At 41.4% G+C, this 22,876-nt stretch overlaps 2 protein-coding genes across 4 annotated transcripts in view; one reads left to right on the top strand and one right to left on the bottom strand.

The window, feature by feature from the left end:
- Positions 1–1,137: 1,137 nt before the first annotated feature.
- decr2 (2,4-dienoyl CoA reductase 2, peroxisomal) lies at positions 1,138–10,026 on the bottom strand. Of its 3 annotated transcripts, none has more exons than XR_013962975.1 (9): positions 9,556–10,026; positions 9,285–9,353; positions 8,256–8,307; positions 7,071–7,206; positions 5,825–5,949; positions 4,971–5,064; positions 3,903–4,007; positions 2,795–3,074; positions 1,138–1,444 (listed from the first exon to the last, which is right to left on the bottom strand). XR_013962975.1 is itself a non-coding variant. In XM_080747618.1 (9 exons), the coding sequence occupies exons 1-8, from the start codon at positions 9,654–9,656 to the stop codon at positions 2,854–2,856; spliced, it is 903 nt and encodes a 300-aa protein (XP_080603744.1). In that variant the 5' UTR covers positions 9,657–10,026; the 3' UTR covers positions 1,138–1,444; positions 2,821–2,853. The 3 variants fall into 3 exon arrangements, 2 of the variants coding, with proteins under 2 accessions (XP_080603744.1, XP_080603745.1); XM_080747618.1 differs by having other exon boundaries at positions 2,821–3,074; XM_080747619.1 differs by having other exon boundaries at positions 2,886–3,074.
- Positions 10,027–18,156: 8,130 nt separating this feature from the next.
- LOC308303195 (actin-binding LIM protein 1-like) overlaps positions 18,157–22,876 on the top strand; it is a gene marked incomplete at both ends in the record, with an annotated part of 95,873 nt that continues 91,153 nt past the window's right edge. Inside the window, one exon of the mRNA XM_080747519.1 lies at positions 18,157–18,384. Coding sequence (XP_080603645.1) covers positions 18,157–18,384 — 228 coding nt within the window. The remainder of the gene's footprint in view (positions 18,385–22,876) is intronic.

Genomic DNA, 22,876 nt, shown 5'->3' with positions numbered 1-22,876 from the left:
TTTTGTCACATTCCTAAGACAAAAATTTGATTCAAGTAAATTTACCCCCATTGATTCCGGATGGGGACCCGTTTCGAAACGGGTCACCATCCGGAACGAATGGGGGTAAATTTATTGTCATCACATTTTTGTCTTAGGAATGTGACAAAAACCAAAAAATATTATTGAACTCAACTCTCCATGGCGTGACTAATCAATAGAAAAAACGTCATTTTGGGGGTGAACTACTCCTTTAAGCCCTACAATATTGCATGTCACAGGTCATTGGCCATGGTTGTCATTTAATTGTAACCTTATATTTGATTAAAAAACTGTGTCTGTGATCAAATATTTGCAAGAGAAAGAAAAAAGCCTGAATAGGCTACGCAATGTATTGTTTTTGCGTGATAGGTAGTGCCAGTACCATTTATTCCACTCAACGTGCAATGTAATTTATACGCTTGCACTTACAACAAACTGATCTAGGTGTTTGAGAATACAATCACATGTGGATCAAATTATCTGTGATAATGCAATAAACTACAATCATTATTGGCTGTAATTATAAAATATTTATTCATGAGGATTGTGAACATTTCATATAAAAATTACAAATAATGTGCATAATTACAAACTAGATCACTGAAGAGTAAGAGTTATATTCTAAGAATGAATTGATTCTTAACTTGGACAGTACAGCGAGAGTTGACTTACTCATTCACATTTGGTCCATAACCAACATTCTAACTATTAAACACACAAAATATTTCCTATGGTGTAGGGCAACTGGCGGCCCGGGGGCCACATGCGGCCCCCACCTTCACTTAATGCGGCCCGCAGGTTAATACCGAAAAACTGATATTATTGATTTCAGCTGTTAAAATTCCATGACCTGCTTTAATTCCGTCAGTCTATATTAGCAGCTTAATGACTAGTATAGTAGCATTAAAATGTTTTTTGTTTTTTATGTCCAATGTATTTGTATTTAGGTTCATAAATTTAACATGAGTATATAACTAAATGCGTTTGAAATTAAATCAAAATGTTACATTTCAGGATTCCAATTAAGAAATAACGAAAATAATTCAGGATTCCAATTCAAAAGAAGCAAAAATAGCTGATCTACAAGCTCAAAACGCATCGCAGCGCGATGCGTTTTGAGCTTGTAGATCTGCTATTTTTGCTTCTATTGTATGAGATACTAGAATGACAAAGTAGGACATAGCAATATGCAATGTGGCCCTCTGGAGTGAAGGTGGAAATATAGTGGCCCTCGCCATCATCAAAGTTGCCCACCTCTGGTGTAGATGATACTTAAGTTTTCACGTTCTCTAAACCCTTTAACCTTACAGGGAGTATTACGTTGAGAAGACCATCGACAGAACATTAGATTTACAGATGGTTTCTGATTTGTAATATCAACTTCTCTCTCTTTACTTGTGTCTGTGTTCAGCTGACCAAAAACCTAAAAGGAAAAAAAGAAAGACAAGTAGATGAGCAAATTTCACATTGTATGAATTCACATCAAAATACAGCAACTACAGGAGGTTTCTGTAAACGTCCTCAGCTTGGGCCGACTTTAACTCATACTCTGCGATCTCCGTCGAAACCGGGGATTTCCCGCTGTACCTCTCTGCGATGCCCGACGTTCCCGGAAATTTAATTAGCTTTAATCATTATGAAACGATTAAAAGTATGATCGCTGTATATATCCGTTTCGGAGACTTTAGGCCCAGTGGCCCACCCCCTAACTGTATCCGGTCCTATTTCCCGTTTGGACCGGATCTAGCTTTCCGTATCCGGTCTGAGCCTGGGCCATAGTCCCGCCTCCATTGGTTTACATTGTAACAGAAGAGGAAGCTACTCGGCGATGGAAAGCTCGTTTTTCAATCTGATTTTTGCGTTTGGAAACTTTGATCCAGTCTCTACACGCCTGGATTATGATCCCCGCACATATCGTGCGCGAACGTGTCCAAGTGTTACCATAGCGCACAGCTGGCTTTTTTCAATGTTTTTTCATGTAAACACTGGCGGATAAGCAGGGATACAGCGTGGCAACGGATATGTCTATTTCAATGGGGGTTTTTTTATTCGAAAGCTTGTCACCGAGTCTACACGTCTAATAGATGAGTCGCGCACAGATTGTGCACGATGCGTGCGCGTGCCCACGTTAAAAGGTAAGGACAATTTGGCAGCTGCTTACTACAGTTATGTTTAAAATGGCAGCAAAATTGTTAAGAAAGATGACTGCCAGGAAGGACGAGGCAACACTGAAACTTAACCTGACAACAATAGCCACGTTATTTCAGAATCATTCATAGTTAGGGACGTGCAGAGAATGTTAGAGAGGCAGGGGCTGGAAATTCCAAAAGTGCCTTTTGGTGGAAGCACCAAAAATAGCAGACCTCCAAGCTCACAACGCGTCGCAGTGAGCTTGGAGGTCGGCTATTTCCGGTGTGTGAAACCACACTGAACTAAGCATAACCAAGTCAATACTGGAGATGTGGTGTACAGCATGGATTTCTACACAGAGAGGGACATTATTTATAAGACGATGCGTTTAAGTTCAGGAGAGTTTGGACAAGGCGATTCTCTTGAACGCCGCCTTCAGCTATGGCATGGAAAGACCATAGTAAAAACTGCATTCATGGTCTCGAGAGGGCACTTTTTTTTACAGAAGGATAAAAGGGCAGGGGCTCAAGGCCGCTTTGATGTATATGTGTGCACGTGCCTGTTCATAGTACACGGATGCTAGTCACCAGAACACTCTCAATGTGAAAGTTCTAAACTCCACTTATTGTCTTTCCATACAGACCTCAAGCTCGGCCTCCTCCTACACACCTGTGTTGAGGAGGAGGAGAGGAGGGGCCTGGTTCAGAGTTTAGCGGATTTAGAGGAGAGTATACCCAACAGCACGGACACGTCATTGTGGGAAGTCAGCCACGCCCCACCGTCCGCCACCAGGATGGCCCCGGTCACATAGGACGAGGCCCGGCTGGCCAGGAACAGAACCCCGTGGGCCATCTCCGTCTTGTTGCCTGCCCGCTGCAGCGGAATGGACCGGAATGCACCGGCGGCTTCACCCCTGGGGCCGCCTTTTGAGGGATTCAAACATAGTTCAGCAAAAGTTGAAACCTTTACATGAATTAATTAGTTCTTTAGTTGGTCTATTTATGAAGTTATGAACTAGCCACTTAATAACAGCCATTCTGAACAGAAGCAAGAGGAATACTGTATGTATATTTTTATATTTATGTACAGTATCATGGGTAGGCTTCAGCCAGTAACTCTCTCCATTTGCAAAACATGCCAAGAAGCAATGGAGAAGAGTCGTCGATGGCCTATGCTCCACTGGGAGCGATGGGCCTAAGTTAAGGTTACAGAATAAGATAAGTTAAGAAAACATTATTGTCCATTAAATTTGACATACTGTAAAATGGAAATGTGTTTTTGGCACACAGGTAGTCAGTCAGGATACAACAATAAAACATACATAGAATACACAAATGCATTAAAATCGATATAAAATGCATCCCACAACACATAGCAGCAGTGATCCAAGTGCTGTAGGGGTTGGAACTATTTAAACGTTTTCTTATTTAAAAATTCTACTGCAGTTGGCACAAATGATGACTCGGAGCCCTTCTTTTTAGCTAGAGGTACTTTAAGCCTCCTGCCTGATGGTAACGGCTCAAATGAAGGGCGAAGAGGGTGGGTAGAGTCATTGTAAATCTGAATTGCCTTTTTGGTTATGGTGCGGTTGTACTGTATATGTCCTGAAGTTGCAATTATGTGTTGCCAATTTGAAACTTGCAGTTACATAAACTATAGTTGGCATCTCTAGTCTTTATATATTAAAACATAAGTAAACTAAATGACAGTAAAATCGCTCATTCCCCAGATATATTATAGCAAATCCTCACCCAGTCTTCGGAAGCCTTCTGTGCCAGAGATAGGACCAGGGGCTATCGTGTTGACCCTGACTCCACTAGGACCCCATTCCACAGCCAGGTGCTTGGTCATGGCATCTGTAGACAGGAAACCGAGTTATTTTGGAAGGATTCTCAATCTCATTCTTATGCCTCCACAGTCAGATAGCTGTAGCCCAGGGGTCGGCAACCCAAAATGTTGAAAGAGCCATATTGGACCAAAAAACAAACAAAACAAATCTGCCTGGAGCCGCAAAAAATTATAAAAGGCTTATATATCGTCGTTGTCGGGTGGAAACCTTGTATGTCCAAAACTTCGTTTTGTATTTATCATTTAAAAAAATGAACAAAACTAGTGAAAACAGCCGATCTACAAGCACACAACGCCTCGCACCGCGAGGCGTTGTGTGCTTGTAGATCTGCTGTTTTCACTACTTTTGTGCGTCAGTCATGTATGATGAAGCAGGGCTTTACTTTGTGAAAAAAAAAAAAAAAAAAAACATACAAAATTTTAAACTTGGAGTTGCAAGGTTTCTGCCCGAAAGTGACGATAAAAAAATCGTTAAAACAAAAAATAGTTTTTTCCCCCTATTTTTTTCCATTTTCATAAATTTTTGAAAAGCTCCAGGAAGCCACTAGGGTGTCGCTAAAGAGCCGCATGCGGCTCTAGAGCCGCGGGTTGCTGACCCCCGCTGTAGCCGGAGGCATTGTGTTCTCGGGTTGTCGCCTGTCCATCCCAACCTTATCTCGCGAATGCCTTGAGAGAATTTCATGGGCAGAAATGTCCACTTGTGCTCAAATGTCGAGGTCACTGTGATATCACTTCATATCTGTCTCAATCTCATGAAGGCAAATATCTCAGGAACAATATCTCAGCGACTGATATTTCGCACAAATGTCCACTTACAGTACTCATGGAAGCACTGAATCGAAGTAAGTGGTAACGGTCACTGTGACCTTACAAAATGTGTTGATTAAATGCCTTCAGTCTTCATTCAATATAATACATAATACAATTTGAGTCTGGAGAGACAGATATGAATGGCAACTGGTTCTTCTTACCATTGGCAGCCTTTGCAGAGCCAGCATGCACTTGGAGGCCCTGCCCCCTGTAGCCAAGTGTTGCAGAGATGTTCACAATGTTGCCTCCATGGTCCTGCACAAAACCATCATGGGACACAAACAAACTATCAGAAAAAAACAGTCTATGTCTGCAAGAAAAACAGAAGCTGTGCAAATAACACGAGACACATAACGGACGCTTGAAAAGGTCTCCCTTCCTAACTTAGACTTACGGAACCATTGCTGTATTGACTTTGACCTCTAAGGAACTATTGCTGTATTGACTTTGACCTCTAAGGACCTTCCAGGAAGAGTGCTCATGTGTGCCTTGCGGTGACACGCTTCCTAGTTTCTTCATTTTTCGCACTGATTTTTGACACTGCACTATTAGGTTGTTAGTGTTGGTAGTTTCTGAGTATTTTTGCTTTGTTTAACAATGACAGGGAGATACTTGTTTGCACTAACTAGCATTGACTGCTATGGTCTCTTTTGCAAGACACTTTATGTATATATACTTATATATTATTCGCCCCCTCTATTGATGCACCTTCTCTTTATTGGTACTGTACTGCTCTTGTCTTTGTTTTGTTTTTTTCCCTCTTATCTATCTTTTCTTACGTCTCTGTAACTTTGTAAATAACTGTATACTGCTGTGCTACTACTGGACAACTGAATTTCCCCCTTGGGATAATAAAGGTATCTATCTATCTATCTATCTAATAGATTTGTACTTCCAGACCAGTGTTGCACAGGAGAGTGACCCACTTTTTCTCAGAGAAAAGGAGTATCTCCACACAGATAATAGAAACAACGTAATGGATGCACAAGCAGACTGACACGGAAAAACACAGTACCTTGAACCACTTCTCATAAAGCACCTTGCTGGTATTGAACGTGCCCATGGTGTCTATCTCCATGACGGTCTTGAAGGCATTGAAGGACAGGGAGGTCGCAGGGCAGAGGAAATTCCCAGCAGCATCTTTCAAAGAATGTAAATAATGATCATAATCATTCCCAAAACATGGAATACAGTAGATCATTATAACACAACAATCAGCTGTATGTATACTGAAGGATGGGACAATAAGCGATATTATCGTTTATTGTGATAAAAAAAACATTCATTCACGATAATCATATTGTGGAGATTTAATTTATCGTGATATCGTCCTCCGTCATGCACTGGGATCAATTCTCCATTTATTTGCCGAGCTGCATATCTGGTACCATTTAAACCCTCTATTGGTAAAAGGTACTTATAATACACATACTCGATACAGTCTTTTTCTCACTCTCTATCAAATGTCTTAGCCAAAAAATAGCCGATCTACAAGCTCACAACGTGTTGCAACGCGTTGTGATCTGCTATTTTTGGACAAATCATGTTCCGTCCCAGGATGATGAATTTTGATTATCGCGATAATATCGTAAATCGCGATTTCTTTTGTCACAATAATCGTGATATGAAATGTTCATATCATCCCATCCCTAGTCATACTGCAATTAAGCAAAGAGCTACTATATCTATGGAGTGTAATAATATTGTAATGATGTAACAGCCTGGAGAGAGAACCTGCACATGTAATGATAGGAGATAAAGATAGACGCAGCGTGATTATAAAGTTAATGATTCAACTAAAACCTTCAAAAGTCAGCCTTGATCCAAACACATTTGGACATAATTGCCATATGGGAAACCTTAGCATATCGTCGTCGTTGGGTGGAAACCTTGTATGTCCAAGACCTTTCGTTTTGCATTTGTCGTTTTAAAAATGAACTAAACTAGTGAAAATAGCAGATCTACAAGCACACAACGCCTCGCACCGCGAGGCGTTGTGTGCTTGTAGATCGGCTGTTTTCACTACTGTTGTGCGACGGCCTTGTGTGATGAAGTAGGGCTTTACTTGGTGAAAAAACAAACTTGGAGATACAAGGTTTCTGCCCGACAGTGACGATATGTTTTTATTATAGGGGTGTTGTAAAATGAAGAACGTGATAGTGACAAGTGTCACTGTGTGGTTGGGTGCTTGTAATTTAAGTTTAAGAGTCCCGCCCAATTATCGGGCTACCACAGACAGAAAGACAGTCACATTTGCATACTGTTAATGAGGATGTCTATGCGACCAAACTCTTTCAGCGTCTCCTCCACGGCAGCGGCAATGGTCTCTGGCTGCCTCACGTCAATACACAAAGGGAGACAGCGGCGTCCGGACGCAGCAGACAACTTGTTGGCGGCCTAAAGGGATGGACAGCGTCACAATGAGTCGAACTAATGGGGTATCAGGTTTCATAAAACCTGGAACCACTTAGACCATTATGTTATGCTTTAACTGTTAAAAAATAACAGATACACAAGCTCAGTGCGCGGCACCGAGTGCCGCGATGCTAGCTTGTAGATCTGCTATTTTTGAAAAATCGTGATTTCTTTTGCAAATCTTTGAATATATGATTTTCAAAGCAAACCTTTGTAACTGAAATCTTTGCTATTGGGGGTCCCTGGAACAACATATTTTGAGATGGGGGTCCGCGGCCAAATACATGTAATTTTGGGGGTCCTTGACATGAAAAGGTTTGAGCACCACTGATTTAGAAGATTTAGAAGACATTTATAGAATCGGGTCAAAAATCTTCAAAGACTTGCAAAAATCTTCACGATTTTTCAAAAATAGCAGATCTACAAGCAAGCAGCGCGGCACTCGTTCCGCACTGTGAGCTTGCACATCTGCTATTTTTTAATATCTAACTCATTCCCTGCCAGGCCCGATAGTCCCGAGATTATTCCAATGTCTTTCCCCGCCAGGCCCGATAGTCCCGAGAATTTAAAAAAAATAAAAATAAAAAATAAAAAAATTCAAAAAAAAATTTTTTTCAAAAAAAATTTTTGACCCCAAAAAATGGAGTAGGCATGATAGCAATCGCGAAATTGCATGTTTAACAGAATCTCTTTGGTTTAACCCCCATAGCAACCCCATCTTTCAAGCATGGCAGCCATTTTGGCAGCCATCTTTGTTAAACATAGTGGCTGTTATCTCATGAATGCCTGAACGGATTTCCATTCGGATTTTTTTGTTTGAAAGCTGTGAGCAATGTGGACACACGTGGTGCATTATCTAGGCATGGGTGTGCATGATCCGTGCACACCCAATTACATGGAAGTCTATGGAGACGAATGGCAGGTGGAAGTACGGAGGTATGTTAAAATGGCGGTCAATGTGTTAAGGAATAAAATAATGGCTAAAGTAATAATGCGTAATACGTTCTAGGTCTGGATGGGTTAAGAGTGACCTCTTTGAGCTTGTCCAAGTTCCTGCTGGCTATCGCTGTGTCACAGCCATGCCTGAAAGACATACAAGATATCTGTTAGAATGCACTAAGCCTAGTTAGTATCAATTAAAAACAAAATAGCTATTTTTGTTGGGCGGAACTGCTGTGCGACAAGTATACATTAGGCTCAAGGCAAGAGGTAAATACTATAAAAAATACATATATATCATGTGAGAAGGTATAATTAAAGTGGCTGAAAAGGGAATGTAGTACTTAAGCGGATTGGATAAGTAGGGTGACAGACAGGCAGTAATTTGGTGAGACACGCACGCACGCACGCACGCACACACACACACACACACACACACACACACACACACACACACACACACGCACACACACACACACACACATAACACAGCATATAATGAGGAGGATAAAGGTCAGGTGACCATTATGAATATTTGTGATAACCAAAAGGTGATAATGGTTCAGCAAAGGTTGAGTATTATCAAACGGTAAAAGGTTAACGCGACAAATAGTCATGTTGCAAGGACTATACACAATAGAACCCAGGGTATGTCTTTACACTTCCAGAGTTACATTAACTCTCCGGATTCTGTTGTGTTGTAGGGGTGAATCTCTTAAAAAGTGTCGATCCACTTAAGCGTGAGCTTGTATTTCTGACATGCTTAATCTCATAACGTCAAACTATAAGCTAAGAGACAACGGCCTGGCTCTCAAGATAGCAAAGATTGGGGGCAAAGTCAGGTGCCACATCCATGGAAGACTATGCACCTTTACAGTACAAAATGCACAATTGAGAATTTCTAATGGACATAATTCTAAGATGTCATCAATGACTCAAATGTGGTTGTAAACTACAAAATGTTCCACCAGGGTCACCGTTTCCGTACTTCACACAATTCATAGTTTTCACTGCTGGATATACATTCTACAAGCAGATTGCTAAGGAAGAGAGGTAGCAATAGTTTGATGCAGTTGATAGGCTACTATTGCCCCAACATGGTGTCAAGAAATATGTCTTACCTCATGAATACCTCAGCTATACGCAGACCAATTCCAGATCCTCCACCAGTTATAAAGGCAACTTGATCCCTAATAATAATAATAATAAAATCAATCAAGACTTACATGGCATAGCATACATTATCATTAATGTATTTACACTTTCCACATTTACCCAAACCTTGACATTATGATGATGCCATTGGCCAATTCTAATCATGTGCAACACCAACGGTATTATGGTATAACACAGAGAGCTCACTTACTACACTGTTGCACTATTAATACTTACTTTAATAGATCTGGACTGTAGATGTGGGTGTATGAAGTCATGCAGTCGTCTGTGTCAACATCCTCTGGCAATAACTCTCCTACTTGTTGTGGCTCTGCCATTTTCTAAAATAAATGAACGGACTCTGACCCTTGCAGTGGAAATAACTATTCTGTCACGTCGACTGGAAGAGAGGAATTCATACAAAGTGTAGAATTCTACAGTACACGGCGAGGTCAAATCAAAGTGTAAGTTGAGTTGCACAAGTCAGCTCCTCACTGTTCTTTTTTACCTCCTGCAAGCAGCAACAGGACAACGATAATTCCCGTTGACAGAACAAATACACGATCAAATACAAGTAGACTACAACTGAGTCGGATTCCGACAGAATACGATACACTCTTAACCGTTTGTATACAGCTTGTTGTTGCTTCTACCACAATGAAAACACAAATCGTTGCTTCTGTCCTGCTTCTGTCAGAGTTCCGTCAAGCAAGCATACGTACGGAAGCATATGGCTTCCGGGTGGCGGACTTCAAAATAAGAGCTATGATTTGATCATAGAGGTATAATATGGATGTCTGGCTATATGGTGCAGATTCATAGAGTTAAATTTAAATTAAGTGCAGATTTGAGATTGATATGATTCAATTGCCATATCTGTGGTGATGGACCTGGATGGAATCTAACCCTATTTGCTTTGAAAACCTTCCACTAATTAATTAATTTGAACAATAATAAATAATAGTAGCCTAATAGTAGGCCTACTAATAATATAGGAATACACATTGATGTTCTTGATACTGATGACTGCAGTCACCTCACCTCACCAGGTGTCGTCAGCATGGGAAAGTAGTTGGAGATGGACTGAGGGAGACATGGTCTTTTTAATATGGTTTGTAACTGCAGTGACCACAGCAAACTTTTATCTATTTCACAATTTATTTCTGACTGTCTTAAATAAGCACAATTGTACCAAAAGCGCCTCAATTTGAACCCCTTTTAATAGCTAGCCACAATAAACAGCTTGAGGAATCTGGCACATCATATATTATTATATTGTAAGCATTACTGTAAATAAGGGCGTTTGAGTTTTAACTCAATATAGAACAGAAATGTATTTATAATTGTTTCTTGTTTTTTGTTTACCCGGTATGTCACACCAGTAGACCTATTGTTTATACATTTACAACATAGCCTATTCCTCATAATTCCTGTAGTGTAGCATACTATGGTAGCATATAGACCCTATACCAGGGGTGGGCAACTTTGATGATGGCGAGGGCCACTATATTTCCACCTTCACTCCAGTGGGCCACAATGCATATTGCTATTATCCTACTTTGTCATTCTAGTATCGCATACAATAGAAGCAAAAATAGCAGATCTGCAAGCTCAAAACGCAGCGCGATGCGTTTTGAGCTTGTAGATCGTCTATTTTTGCTTATTTTGAATTGGAATCCTGAATTGTTGTTTGTTATTTTTGAACTGGAATCCTGAAATCTAACATTTTGATTTAATTTCAAAAGCTTTTAGTCATGTTAACTTTATGAACCTACCATTAACCTATACTAAGACAGACTGACGGAATTAAAGCAGGTCATATTTGGGATTGTAACAGCTGAAATGAATAATAAATTAGTGTTCCAGTATTAACCTGCGGGCCGCATTAAGTGAAGGTGGGGGCCGCATGTGGCCCCCGGGCCGCCAGTTGCCCATGTATGCCCTATACCGATACTGTTAAAAAAAAAAAAAAAAAAAAAAAAAAAAAACATTGACCGGTAGTAAACTTCTTACTAAAGTTTGACTTGACGAGCGTGTTGAGAATACTTTTATGACGAAACATTGGTGTACTTTGGACCATTTGCCTTTGGACCACACATTTTTCACAAATCATAAATGCCTTATGGGTAATGAAGTCCTGTTGGGGCGTGTGTTCAAGTCAAGGCCACTTTTGATAGTAAACTTTATTATCGCTATTTTTAATTTTCAGAAACATTCTAGAGAAAATAATTATATATAGGCTATCCCCCCAAACATTGAAAGTCGTCATTATTTTTCCTATCAATAGATTGATGAAAGTTCCAGGACCTTAGGATGCTCTGGGAATTGTTCAAGTAGAATGAATCCAAAGTCGAGGACGTTTAAACAACAGTAATTCCCCAGAATCCCTTTTATGCATATATGAAGATCCCTGGTGTCATTGATATAGGCTACATCACTGGCCAAATGGCCAAGGCATGGCCTATATTGGTGTGGCTGGTTCAGATAGGGATCTCCATGTATGAGCATAAAATGGATTGTATGTTGTGATGTCATGGGAACCACTCTAAACAGAATACCTTTTATGCCCATATATATAAATGGAGATCCCTGGTGTCATCAATATTAAGCCCATATCTAACAGGACTTGGGAATGCCTATGGAGGAAGACGGTAACCGGTCTTCTCGACAAAAATCAAAGTCGCCAAATTTGCGGGACATGTCGCCGAAGGCAGGTCGCCAACCAGACACGGACATCTCGCAAATTCACTGAGTCAGCTCGCCAACCAGTAGGGAATAACCCGTGAATGATACACGTTCAGTATCGAGTATACGAGGAAGACACCCCATATCTGTGTGGCTTGTTCAGACAGGGATCTCCATGTATGGGCATAAAAGGGATGTACTATATTCAGTACATATACATATTACGTATATGCTTTAGCACTCTGTCTATATTACCCTGCCACTTTACAGTGTGGGGTTCAAGCAGCTACTTTGGTCTGGCCCCTTGATGAATGCATGCGATTTCTTAAGCCAGTGGGTCCCAAAGTGGATTCCAGGGACTCTGTGGGTTCCTTTAGGGGGGTCTAAATTGACCCATGCAATGCTGTAACTCTGGCAGTATACAAATGGAACCAAATTAATTCCAACGGATCCATTTGGTCACTGAGTGTCAGAGTTAAGGGGAGACCTTGTCCTTGACATTTGAAAGTTCTAGAAATACTAGCTGTGCGGTCAGGCCAACTTCAACTTTCTGTGTCTCCAATAACGTCCACTAGAGGGTGGACTCGTACAATGTATAGAGCACCAAGAGGGGAAATGTGATGACATTTAAATTGGTTACATGTTTGTTTGTCAAGACAACGGCTTTCTTTGAGACAATTGTGCTCATATTTGACCAGCAGTCAAGATTTGGTAAAATATAGACTCTAGTAGCCTATTCTAGTGGGCTATAGTAAGTAATACAATAGTGAGTAAACCTGGCTGGTGCACGAGAGGACGCACCTGCACACAGTAGGCCATCTCAAGTTTATGTATGAAGTGAAATAATAACGACTTGTTTCTTGGGCGGTGGGGTAAATGTCTGTAATTGCATAGTGAAATAACCTACTAACATTATTATTGAAATTCTTTATTAGGAATAAACCATTGAGATGAACCATCTCGTTTTCAAGGACATCCTAAAAAAAAACATAACAATGTCTTCAACAGTCACGGACCCTCCAACAGTAACAGCAGATCAACTTACCGATATTATGACTTCAAGTGAGTGGAGAATTAATAATTCTCCACTCATTTTATAATTCTGAATTATAAAATAAAACATATTGCCTTGTGGCAGTCTGCACAGGCAAATTAATTATGATCTTATCTGTATTTCTTTGTAAAAATGTACTTAACTTTGAGGTATCTGTAGCCTATTTTGATTGAGTATTTCCAATTTTCTATACTTTTACTTTTAAAACAGATTCAATAATGCACTTTTACTACAATTATTTAAACATTTAGTTACTAGTTACTTTGCAGATATTACATTAGAATTATAAAACATAACCAATTTAGCCTTATTTTAATACTGGCTTTTGGCTATTTTCAAAGATTTTTGTGCTTTTACTTTTGGTAGGCTACTGGTACATTTTGATGCTAATACTTTCGTACTTTTACTCAAGTAGCGTATTTTTTAATTCCGGACTTTAACTTGTAACAGAGTAGGCTAATTCTATATTGCAATATTGACTTAAAGGAGTAGTTCACCCCCAAAATTACTTTTTTCCCTATTGATTACTCATGCCATGGAGACTGGAGTTCAATAATATTTTTAGTTTTTTGTCGCTTTCCTAAGACAATAATTTGATTACAGTAAATGTACCCCCGTTGATTCCGGAAGGGGACCCATATGCATTTGGTTCCCCTTCCTGAATCAATGGGGGTAACTTTACTATAACACCCAGGGACGTGCTGGGCCCCTGATTCAGCCCGGGAAAAAGAGTTGTGGAGGCCCTCATTGCGCGCTATAGAGAGAGATCTCTCTCTATAGCGCTGCTGCTACTCAAAGATTTGCCATTTCAGATCATGACAAGTGACAAGCCAGTGGGCCAATTATTGTACATGAGTTATATTTCGTCGTTGTCGGGTGGAAACCTTGTATGTCCAAAACCGTTTGTTTTGTATTTATCATTTAGAAAATGATTTAAACTAGTGAAAACCGCCGATCTACAAGCACACAACGCCTCGCACCGCGAGGCGTTGTGTGCTTGTAGATCTGCTGTTTTCACTACTTTTGTGCAACAGCCTTGTATGATGAAGCAGGGCTTTGCTTTGCGAAAAAATGAATACATTTGAAACTTGGAGATACGAGGTTTCTGCCCGACAGTGACGATTTACTTTGTTGGCTGCCCAGCCCCCAAAATGTAACGAAGGCCGACATTTTATTTTTATTTTTTTCCTAATGGCCGGCCTGGACCGGCCGGGAATGAACCGGCCGTTCGGGAGTTGACCCGCTTTTCCCAATGGCCAGCACATCCCTGCCTATGTATTGGTACATGATACTTGTGTATCAGATACAAGTTGCGTGAACCACTGTCTCTATCTTATATGACAACTGACAAGGACTCCAGTGTGCCAGTATCAAAATAGAAACAGACTGATATAGCAAGACGTGTAGAGTTACTATTATAAAACTACAGTGTTCAGTTTGTTTCAGGCATACTTTCTAGTGGTCCTCTTAAAACCAGCTGTCCTGACAGAATACAAGTGTAAGGAAATCTGTTAATTGTATAGAGAATTGAAGGAAAGTGTTCTGTCCACACATTCCACACTAAAATCCTAGTGTTCATTTGTCAAATGGAGTGTACAGCTAGAATACCAAATGCATCAAACATCACTGTACAAATGCAGCCAAATTGGCCCATTTGGTTACATTTGTATACTCTCAGTATGGGCCAAAAGTGTTTTAATAGGGCTTAATTAACACTGAGTCTTGATATAATGTTGCATGGCCTTTATCCACCAGTGTTAGTCCTGTCTTTCCTCAGTCACCAGAAGGACTTATCATGGAGTCTGTTGTACAGGCACGTGCACACATAGACATCAAATGGGGCTTGAGACCCTGCCCTTTTATCCTTCTGTAAAAATTGCCCTCTCCAGACCATGGATGCCTACCCCAGCTGATCTTGGAATTACTCTTGTTCTTATTGTTTTATTGTTGCTTAGCTCTTATTGTATCTCCTAGTTTTTTATTTTTCTAATAAAGTTGTTGTTTTTATCTGCCACACACACACACACACACTTACACATACTGTAAAGCGACTTTGAGTACTTAGAAAAGCGCTATATAAATTCCAGCTATTATTATTATTATTATTATTATTATTATGGGTGCAGTTTTCACTATGGTGAAAGAAATGCAAATGCGATTTGATAAAACATGATAAACGGCCATCCTATGGCGTGATACCATTCGAAACGGGTGGATTTTTCCATGCCATACCTGAAGGCAGCATTCAAGACAATCACCCTGTCCAAACTCTCCTGAACTTGAATGCAGCATCTTATGTTGAAAGAATTGCCCTCTCTGTGTAGAAATCCATGCCGTTACGCCACATCTCCAGTATTGACTCGATTATGCTTAGTTCAGTGTGGTATCAAGCACCGCAAATAGCCGGCCTCCAAGCTCACAACGCGTCGCAGCGACGTGTTGTGAGCTTGGTGGTCTGCTATTTTCGATATTTCCACCAAAAGGCCCTTTTAGAAATGTCAGCCCCTGCCTCTCTAACATTCTCCGCACGTCCCTGCTGCTGTAGCATTCTGCTGCAGATCATATGTGAACGGACATGCTTGAAGCCTATACTCACACAGGCACTGAGAGAGAGAGAGAGAGAGAGAGAGAGAGAGAGAGAGAGAGAGGGAGAGGGAAGGGGAGAGGAGCGGGCAGTGTATCGAATTACATTTACAACAGAGAGGGAGGGCTGTGTGTCTCACACACACACACACACACACACACACACACACACACACACACACACACACACACACACACACACACACACCGGAAGTGCGTCCGGCGGTCAAATATGACCGACCGGAAACGTGCGCTGCGCCACAATAGTTCCGCCACAATAAAACCCCACAATATATATATATATATATATATATATTTTTTTTTTACTTTTTTTTTTTTACTTTTTTTTTTTTCAAAAACTTTTTTGAAAAAAAAAAGTTTTTTAGTAAAGAAGCGGGCGTGGACTCTAGATGTGAGCGGCCCGAAGGGCCGTGAACCTCTAGTATGTGACAAAACAGTTGACATTCATACTGCTCATGCTCAGGACAAGCCTTAGACCATGAGGCCAATGATATTCTAGCTGAGTATTTCTCAAGGACACAAAGAGCAGCTGTCACGAATGTGAGCAACTCTAGTGCTCTGACCAACTGGAGTGGGATGAGGTGTTTGTTCACGTTTGGTTGAAAGTTATATACTGCACAGAGTGTGTGTGTGTGCGCGCGCGTGTGTGTACGTGTGTACGTGTGTGTGTGTGTGTGCGTGTGTGTGTGTGTGTGTGTGTGTGTGTGTGTGTGTGTGTGTGTGTGTGTGTGTGTGTGTGTGTGTGTGTGTGTGTGTGTGTGCCAGAGAGTAGGCTATACTGAAACATGTCCAGTCTCACTGTGAGATATACATCGTATTGTGCAATCACTTTCTATCCGCAACAATATGAACATGATTTCCCAACATATATTGTGCTGGACACTGTCATGTTAATAATTGTAGGCTACATAATGTGGGTTTAGTGGTTAATAATAAATAATAATAACTTGCATTTATATAGCGCCTTTCATAAACCCAAGGCGCTTTACAAAACTCTATACAAACAACAAAACAAAACTAAGTGCCATAAGCCTGAGTGAATAGGTGTCTTTTCAATGCAGCCTTAAAAGAGTCCAGTGTTGGAGCATGGCGAATCTCCAATGGTAGAGTGTTCCACAGGGTGGGGGCTGCCACACTGAAGGCTCTGTCGCCTAAGGTTCGCTTCTTTGCATTGGGAACAGAGAGGAGGTCCAAGGGCTTATTTCCCCTCCTTTACTGTTGTTTATTTACTGTATATGTAAAAAATACAATTAAAATAATTATCATATTGAATACCGTTTAATTCAATTGATAGGTTGAGCAGGAGAGAAGCTTTTGTCCTAATGCTGCCATTAATTATAGGTGCATGGTTAGGGTGCTAATCTTACACGCTAAATAGTTGGTTAAGTATCCTGATGTCACTTTGTTTTCCACTTCGCTTAATCTCTAATCTCTAATCTGACCAAAGTTCAGAAATGGGTTTGATAAAACAAAAAAATAAATAGAATATTGGCTTATACTGCTGTGGGTTAGAAGAAGCATTAAATGTGAAAATTAAACCGCAATGCATCATGCCTGTTTACGCATAGAAACGTTTAAGGCTGTTAGTTTCTTACGCCCAATCACAAGGGATTACTGGGGCTACCTTTTAACACGACATGCTGAGCCTGAGATAAGTCAGTGGACACGAAGAAGGGTAAAGGCAGGCTAATACGGAGGGTGGTCCTATTGAAGAGAGTTCCTAGAGGTCAGATCCTCTGTTTGCCCTGCAGATAAACCCTAAAAATATCCCCTCCTTAATCTCCTTAAAGGGAATGAAGCAGGAATTAGGCTTTTACAACCTGACAGGGGCCGACTCGACATCAGGTCAATCGCCGTCCTGCTCCTGGAGAGTCTTGAGTGACTTCAGTACCTGACATTGGAGGAAAGATTTGCCTTTTTTTGTGAGACTTTTTGCACGTTACTTACAGTTAAAGCTACCGGTATACTGTGTAAGTTGCTAAACTAGTGGTCAGTCGCGGTATTGCTTTTTTCGGCCATTTTTCGCCCGGAGTCACCACCGCGACCGATACGAATCCGTGGAGGGGTAGAACGTAATTTTCTGAGCAGGATTTGGAGAGTGAGAGGTTAAGAATCCTTCACCATCGTAAACACTGGTTGCTGAGGGAGGCTACTTCCTGAAGAGACGCAGCACACGCTGTGATTGGCCGGTAGTGTATCACGTGTGTATGATCCGCGATGTGATTGGCCAACGTATACACAACGTATACAGATGATGCAGATGACGTATAAAATCCGGTCCACGGCCAGGATCATAGAAAACATATAAAGAGAAGGCTTTAGAAGCTGAAAATAACGGAGTGGGTGTTCTAAAACTTTAGCGATTTAACAGTTAGGACAATTTTAAGATTTGTTTTATAAAAAAAGTTACATGGTATAACTTTAATGCAATGATCGCTCCGTGGGAGGCGGCGTGCAGCCCCGGCTGTTGGACCCAGGGCCTCGGCGGTGTCAACATGCCTAACCTTCCCAACCTCAGCAGCCTCGGCAGGATCTGCGGCCCCAGCGGCGGCGACGACGAGATGGTGACTTTGGACCGGGCCACGTGGAAGAACTCGGTGAGGCGCAAGTCAATCATCGAGAACGGGGAGGTGGCACAGGTCATCTACCTCATCCCGAGGCAGGCCATGATGGAGCAGCTTCCTTTCCTCAACCCTGAGGACTACGTCCTGTGTGAACAGATGGTCGGGCTCCCCGGCTACATGCCGTTTAGTGAGTATTTTAAAATCTTTGAATATATGTATTTTCAAAGCGAACGTTTGTAACTCAAATTTTGCTTCTGGGTGGTCCCTGTAACTAGATATTTTGAGATGGGGGTCCGTGGCCAAATAAATATCATTTTGGGGGTCCTTCACATGAAAAGGTTTGAGAACCACTGACATAGTAGTCGCTCAAGAACAGACTAACTGAGCTCCAGTTAAGTGAAAAGGACCTTTTCTTTGACGATGGCTGGCCAGATTGCTGACATAGAAACTTAGGTTTTTCAAAAAATCTTAGAAGGATTCAAAAGACACTTATAGAATCGGGTCACGATTTTTCAAAAATAGCAGATCTACAAGCTCGCAGCGCGGCACTCGGTGCCGCGCTGTGAGCTTGTATATCTGCTATTTTTCAATAGTTAAAGCATAAAATGGAATGGTATTTTATTCATTACACTATCATCGTAGCATAATGAACCATGCAGTAACAGTTGTCTGAACGGGTGCGAGAAGAGTGAGCACTAAGGCAATCTGGCTAACCATCGTCAAAGAAAAGGGAACGCCCACTCGGGTTGTCCCTCAAATGTTAAATCAGATATTTGGAAAAAAGTTATGTGAAGTGTACATGATGTGAACATGCACAGTACATACATCATTGTCAGACTTCCTCCTGTTACCATCTGACGGACTGCTGTAACGGGGTGACCCAGACATCACATTGTATTCACAGTGCATCATACATTGGCAACTGGCGGCCCGGGGGCCACATGCGGCCCCCAAATTCACTTAATGCGGCCCGCAGGTTCATATCAGAATACTGATATACCGGTATTATTGATTTCAGCTGTTATAATTCCAAACGTGCAAACATGACCCGCTTTAATTACTTCGGTCGACTGTATATTAGTATCTTCTTGATGACTAGTAGCCTACAACTAGTCTTTTTCATGTCCAATGCATGTCCAATGCATTTGTGATTAAGTTCATAAAGTAAGAAGTAACTTAAGTAACACAAGAACCTATAGGCTACATGCATTTGAAATTTAAAAAAAATAAAAAATAAAAAAAAATAATGTACTTTTCAGGATACCAATTAAAATAAATTCAAAAAATAGCAGATCTAAAAGCTCAAAACGCGTCACAGTGCGACGCGTTTTGAGCTTGTAGATCTGCTATTTTTGCTATTTTTGACTGTATATGCAACGTGGCCCTCTGGAGTGTGTGAGAAAATATAGTGGCCCTTTCCAGCATCAAAGTTGCCCACCTTGCTGGTCATGCAATAATAGGTGAACATGCTGTGGATATAGTTGAACTACAAGACTACAAGCTCACAGATCACGTATCTTCTTTGAAGTGATTTGACGCAGCCGAGTACAGACCCTTGGGGGATCCCGGTCGGCAGTCGACAAAGTATATCGAGTTTAAGTTGGTATTTTAGTGTAGGTAATTGATCAGTTCATGGGGTACGCTAGGGGAAAGCCACCTGTATTTCTGTGAGGTGAAAATGATGGCTGTGTCAGCTTGTGTCAACCGCTTCACAATACTAGAACCTTTTTGCTGGATTCAATCTGCATTGTACAATACTTTGCCCCAAGCCATTGCAGAATTTCAGAACAAGCCATCTTTCACCCTCCTCTGTTGCCTATATCTCCCTGGCTCCCCATCACTTTGTCTATCAAAAACATCACAACACCATAGATCAGCAAGACAAAATGTGTTACCATCAGTCTGTTTCAGTGCTCTCAATGTCAAGTGAGGAGGCAGTTTGTCCAGAAATTGGTTATTATTATTATTTCTTTTGCAGGGATTCAGATCAGAGCACATTAAGCACAAGAGCGGTGCCAAGGTGTTTTAAAAAAAAACAGTTGGTAGGAGTTCTGGGAACAAGTGCAGAGTTTTTCTGAGTCTTTATTCATAGGTACAGTGGAGAGAGTCAGTAAACATATGGAGAGAGTGTAGGAGAGAGTGACATGCAGCAAATGGTCCGGTGCGAAGTCGCTGTCAAGCATTTGAGGCCAGGCCCATGTAGTATGCGCCCATCCTAACCACTCAGCAATCAATCAGGTTGCCCCCGGAAGCTGCAAAACTGATGGAGAGTTTTCCCCCCCCCTCTGACTAAGACATTGTCATTCTGTTTGATGAAGTGAAGACGTCTCTTAAAACAGCAAATGATGTACTTCAGGTTAATGGTCTCCTCACGAGTTTACGCCCGGTATGAAGGATTGAGTGAACGAATATGATTGAAAAGTAAGAGTACAGTAAGAATCATTTTAGGAATGGGTGCAGTTGTGACTTCACATGCAGGAAGATACAATACATGCTTTCATTCTTTAACCAACATTATCATTGAATGAATACTTCCTACGTAAATACATTTTTGGAGAACAGATTAACAACATTTCAGCTGTTCTTGGGCATAGAGTGTCCTCTCTGGTTTTCAAATGATTCCCCTCTGTGAAGTTAGAGTGTGCATGTGTGCATTAGAGGATGACATTTTGATGAATTTTCACTCCTGTCCCGTCCCACTCCTGCAGAAAAAATCCTGTCCCATCCCAATCCTGGGCTAGAGTGGGGATAAAATCCCATCCTGTCCCACTCCTGTAAAATGGCTCCTGGTCCCATCCCACTCCTGGTCAAAATCACTCCCGTTCACATCCCGCTCCCGAAAAAAATAAATAAAATAAAATTGCGCAGATGTTTTTCTATTTTGATCCATATTATATTTGATATCATGTTTATTATTATATAATGTATAATTTTATAATGTTCACAGTTCAAAGACCTCACTTTCCTGTGCAATTTATTTCTGCGATTTGATGAACTGGTCTGGGATGATTCCCGCTCCTGCCCACTCCTGTTGATTTTCAATCCTGTCCCGTCCCAATCCTGGCATTAATACAAATTTGACTCCTGTCCCACGGGAATCCCGCGGGACCCACGGGACCCACGGGAACGGGAATAAAATGTCATCCTCTACTGTGCATGCATGCACACATGCATGCATGGGTCGCACGAACGCACACACGCACACATGCATGTGTGCGCTCTCTGCACCACCATGTTCCTGAGTATTTCATGACACATTAGACTAGGACAGTGGTTCCCAAAGTAAACGGGCCCACCTGGTTCCATTTGTACACTCTCAGAGTTAAATTAACATTGATTTTTACAATATATATTGGGGTCTCAGATATAGAAAAGTCTTGGGGGTCCGTAGTCTAATGCATGTCAAACTGGGGGTCCTTGAAATTAAAATGGTTCTTGGCCCATCTTTTCACACTAGAGGTTTGTGCCCGCTCCGCCCGTTTAGTAAGATATTATGATGTCATGTGAAGCTTGACCAATCATGGAGATTGGCCCATTTGTAGTCTGGTTGGCTGAAATGTCATGTGAAGCTCACCAATCCACCCCTCTCTTGGCCCTTTTATTTTCCTCGATATTATGACGTCACCCTTTTCCCCTCTCTGATTGGCTTGATTGGCTAGGGGCATAAAAGCAGATACACACAAACAGACAGATTTGACAAATGTATGTATGGCCTACGTATGCGCCGATTTATATCGGGCCGCACTTGTTGATGGTGACGTCACCAGGAATGCTGGTCCCTCATTGGCTGTTGATGGTGACGTCATCACCCAGTTGATGACGTCACTCAGATGTTATTCAGTGGCGTCCAGTGGTGTGATATGGATTTTAGAAGTGGTGCCCCTCTAAATTCGTGAGGTGATGATTCATGTGCGTGCATGTGAGGCGCGCGTGCGTGCAGCTAAATAAGTCTGGGCTCGCCGAGCCCAACCGAGCCCACGGCATCTCACCCCTGGTGGCGTCAGTTCAGAAAAAGCTAATATAAGGTATGGCAACACTGGTGTCTTGCACGCGCGCGAAGACGCCAGTCATGTTGCCATACCTTAGCAACAGGCATGACACATTTATTTTAAGAAGAAGTACATATAATATATAATTATATATACCTATAATATAATCATAATACCGGTACCTTGTTAAAGTGACCATTTTGTTACATTTTGCATTTGTAGTTATTTTACTGTAATTTACCAACATAATAACCCGCACAGATAGACAAAGAGACATTCATAGATTCATATTTAGAACTAACTTTTATCTTCCCACCCTGGACCCAGGGTATGGCGGCTGCATACCCCTACCATACCCAATTGACACCCCTGATGTTTCAAGGGTTTTCTCACTGGATGACTTCACCTGTGTTTTTGAAAGAGTTTTTAGGTCCATTGGATGGAGTAAACACACAGACAGACAGACAGACATAGATCTGGCTAATTTAGATAGATGGATAGATAATAGATGGCTGTCTGTGGGCTAATAATTGTCAATTTGGGGGTCCTTGACATGAAAAGGTCTGAATGCCACTGGACTACTGTATGTACACGCCATGTAAGAGAGGCTGTGATATCCCCTTCCCCCCAGCACTCCTACAGCTTCTGCAAGTGAGATTACA

The sequence above is a fragment of the Nannobrachium achirus genome (assembly GCF_963921795.1).
Source record: "Nannobrachium achirus genome assembly, chromosome: 18".
NCBI classification, from domain to species: domain Eukaryota; kingdom Metazoa; phylum Chordata; class Actinopteri; order Myctophiformes; family Myctophidae; genus Nannobrachium; species Nannobrachium achirus.
Note: the sequence above shows the minus strand (reverse complement) of the source record. Positions and strands in the feature narration are given on the sequence as shown.

Coding starts and splice junctions, on each gene's coding strand:
- decr2 (XM_080747618.1), bottom strand. CDS start 9,656: ATGGCAGAGCCACAACAAGTAGGAGAGTTATTGCCAGAGGATGTTGAC. Junction 8,308..9,284: donor ATAGCTGAGGTATTCATGAG/GTAAGACATATT, acceptor TATGTCTTTCAG/GCATGGCTGTGACACAGCGA. Junction 4,008..4,970: donor CTCTGCAAAGGCTGCCAATG/GTAAGAAGAACC, acceptor TCCTGTCTACAG/ATGCCATGACCAAGCACCTG.